We start from the raw sequence: 3,391 nt of genomic DNA on the forward strand, positions 1-3,391 counted from the left end.
TTACCCAGCGGGTAAAATGTACCTGCTATGAATATGTACTATGAATATCCTCCACTGTTTTTGTGGAGGATTACCTTGGATTGTCAGGTTGGCATTTTCACAACTGTTTCATTTACTTTGGACCAGAAGTCAGGGACCTGACTAGAAAGCAGCTCACCGGGAAGCTTTCAGGACATAAGACTGGAACAGAATCCAGTCAGTTTTCTTCAAAAATGTGATGGTAGACGTGAAAGCTAAAATGATTTGAACCGATAAAATGAAAAGTTATAATGGAAAATAAATATATTTTCATTAATCATTGCAAAAGATTTTTTTAATTTTAGCAGTACTGTTTTCTCTGCTGGGTTGATTAACCAGAGCAAGTTGTTTGCTATTCTTCTTGCATCAAGGATGGTTTAGTATTCTTTCTGTGTCAAATGCAATAAACACTGTCAGCAGTAATTATTTAGGATTCTGAATCTGTTCTCTGCTATCTATTTGTTGCTGATCACTGAAAACAAAAATAAATTCAATATTCTTAAGCAAGCTGAGTTTGATATACGACTTTGTAGCAGGGTTTTGGTTTGAGTATTCGATGTGCGTGGCAGACATGAAAATGAGGGTGGTGCATGCCTCACTCTATTTGTTCTTTCAGAAGGGTCTTGATCAGTTTGGATGTATTGTTTTTATGCAAGCATGATAAAAACCTCTTCTGGATGCTTTTTCTTACCATCTTTGACCTGGACACTGGGCGAGGTTCAAAACGGAAAAAAAGAAACATTTTATGAGGTGTCCTGAAATGGTTCCTAGGGGTCACTTCATTTGGACTGTACAGAACCTTGGAAAATTATGTTGTGCTTAAATTTTTGTGGATTGTGATACTAATGGTGAAGAGGACTGTACCTGAGCACTTCCTTACTTATACTGAAATGACAAAACCTGGGTAATCAGTGAAGCTGTGCAACATACTTCAGTGATGCCATCAAGGTCACCAGACTGTCGTTTACACTTGTAGATTCAGCTTTTGTGAGTTCAGTATTTGGCTGCTTCAAATGTTGTCAGGTTACAAATGGCAATTGAAAGGAAAAGAAAATACTGAGGTTAGCTCACCTCTTGTTTTGCTGGTTTCAAGATACCTTAAGAGCCAGTTTTGAGGGAAAGTTAGGTTGAAACCTGTTCTGTCTTAAACTGGTTCAAAATCAGGGTGCTGTAATGAGCTATCTAATATCCAGTCTGCCATCTTTGTTTTAAGTAAGCATCAGGGTTTTTTTTCTTTTTGTCTATACCTGGCAACCATATATTCCTCCTACTTAAGGCTATTTTCTCACACTTGTTCTCGTTTTTATTTTAAACTAAAATGTGTTACCTCAGTAGGAGACTGTGATGACTCTATTACTGTAAGCATCAAGTCAAAATCATTTTCCAGTCTTGTAATTATCCTTTTATGAAAAGCTTAATGAAACACTTTCTGTAACAGGTTGGCTGTGATCGCAGCAAAAACCTGGTGGATATTTGTGGAGAAAAAAATTTCCAGGCTTTTGTCTGTGATGCCCTATCGGTGCCAATCCGCAGTGGTTCTTGTGACGCCTGCATCTCTATTGCTGTAATCCACCATTTCTCAACAGCGGTAAGTCACCCCTCTCTGTGCTCCACTGTACTGTTGTATTGCTGTGCAGAGTACTAATATTACAAAAAACTGCTAGTTTGGGCCCATAGAAGTGAAAGGGAAGAACAAAATGGGGGGAAATCGAAGGTTTGCACTTAGTGTAAGCAGTTGTCAGAGCAGAGTTAAGCTGTTGTGCTGCTGCTGCTGCTGCTTCTTAAACTTTCTCTTCACATTCTCCCTCTGCTTGTCAGATGCCCTTGCTCCTCCTAGCACTTTGATGTAAGTGTTTGTGTTTCATTTTCGTCTGCTTACAATTAATGACACTGGAGAAGGGGGCTCTGCTTTGGGAGTCAAGAGATATGTTACTTCCCAGCTCAGATCTCGAGCAGATCTCATGGGGTTTTTCTCTATGCCTTCATTGTCCATCTGCAAAGAACAACAGGGACATATCTCTGGGCTGTGTAAGCTCCTCCTGGCAGGAACTGTGCAATTGTAACAAGCTTCTAGACCATGGAGCCATAATCTGAGGTGGGGCCTAAGGGAATGTTTCCAAATGCAATATAAAAAGTAGGAAGAAGTCCGTTTTGGAGAAGGCTGACGTATCTTTGTTCGGGTGGTCAGGGGACCTGTGTTTAAGCCATAAATCTGATGCCTCCAGCTGCAGACTTAGGGTGTGTATCATCAGGTATGGTAGATCTGAATCTGGGATTTTAGATATTTGAACAACCTTCTTGAAGAGGTGTGTGTCCTTTCCAGCTGGGCTGATATGTCCAAGAAATCCTGCTCAGCACAGCACTGTTTTCAAATGGAAGAATTGTATTCAGGAAAATGTCCTGGCTTGCACATAGTGATGGGCTATATTATGAATGAAAATAAATAGTGGAAAAAATTCCTCTGATTTTTGTGGTATCTTGGGGGGAGCAGTAAGGAGGAATTCAATTCTCCTGTCTTTTTGTTTACTAGCTTCACGCTTTTGTTTTTCCTTTGTAGGAGAGGAGACTGGCTACTATCCGTGAACTAGCTCGGCTTCTAAGACCTGGTGGAACGGCACTCATTTATGTGTGGGCAATGGAACAAGAATACAAAAACCAGAAGTCTAAATACCTTAAGGAAAAGAAGGGTAGTAAAGACAAGGAGGAGGAAATACATACTGGCACAGCCCAGAGACCACTTAGTGATCAAATGCCTGATAGCAGCAGCCAAGACTCAACATGTTCTGACCGACTCCTTAATGACTTGAAGCATGAAGGCTGTGATGCAAAGCCAGTCGCAGACTCCAGACTGCCTGTTCACATTAACCGAACCTCCTTTCACTCTCAAGATTTGCTGGTTCCCTGGCACCTGAAAGGTGGCACTAAACAGAAAGGGGAAAGTGTTGATACAGTGTCATTTCCAGCTGGCTCTAAGGAATCACAAGAACTCAGCCCTGTTTTCCACCGTTATTACCATGTGTTCTGTAAAGGCGAGCTGGAAGCAGCATGCAGATCCCTGGATTGTGTGAGGGTTCAAAAGAGTTACTATGATCAGGGAAACTGGTGTGTGGTTCTAGAAAAGCTGTAGCCTGTAGTGTTTCCTTCACTACCTGTGGTGTTTTGTTTGCTTGTTTTCTACAGTGTGAAAGGTATTTTTAATGCAGGTTGCAGCTACTACCTCTTTTAAAATAGCAGAATAAAGATTGCTTATTGAGTGAATAACAGTAACTAGCACTGTGTGCATATGTTAACAAAATAATGGCCAAAGTCGGATACTACCTCTGCAGAGTGTTTATTTTCCTTGTGTGAATTACAGCGAAGAGGATTAAGTGGG

At 40.8% G+C, this 3,391-nt stretch overlaps 1 protein-coding gene across 1 annotated transcript; it reads left to right on the top strand.

The window, feature by feature from the left end:
• Positions 1-1,453: 1,453 nt before the first annotated feature.
• Positions 1,454-3,159, top strand: LOC104069606 (alkylated DNA repair protein alkB homolog 8-like; the record flags this gene model as incomplete). Its single annotated transcript, XM_009582640.1, has 2 exons — positions 1,454-1,606; positions 2,576-3,159. Coding segments are annotated over 2 exons (723 nt in total), but the record flags the coding sequence as incomplete, so codon positions are not given.
• Between the last annotated feature and the right edge of the window lie 232 nt (positions 3,160-3,391).

The sequence above is a fragment of the Fulmarus glacialis genome, unplaced genomic scaffold (genome assembly GCF_000690835.1).
Source record: "Fulmarus glacialis isolate BGI_N327 unplaced genomic scaffold, ASM69083v1 scaffold44927, whole genome shotgun sequence".
NCBI classification, from domain to species: Eukaryota; Metazoa; Chordata; class Aves; order Procellariiformes; family Procellariidae; genus Fulmarus; species Fulmarus glacialis.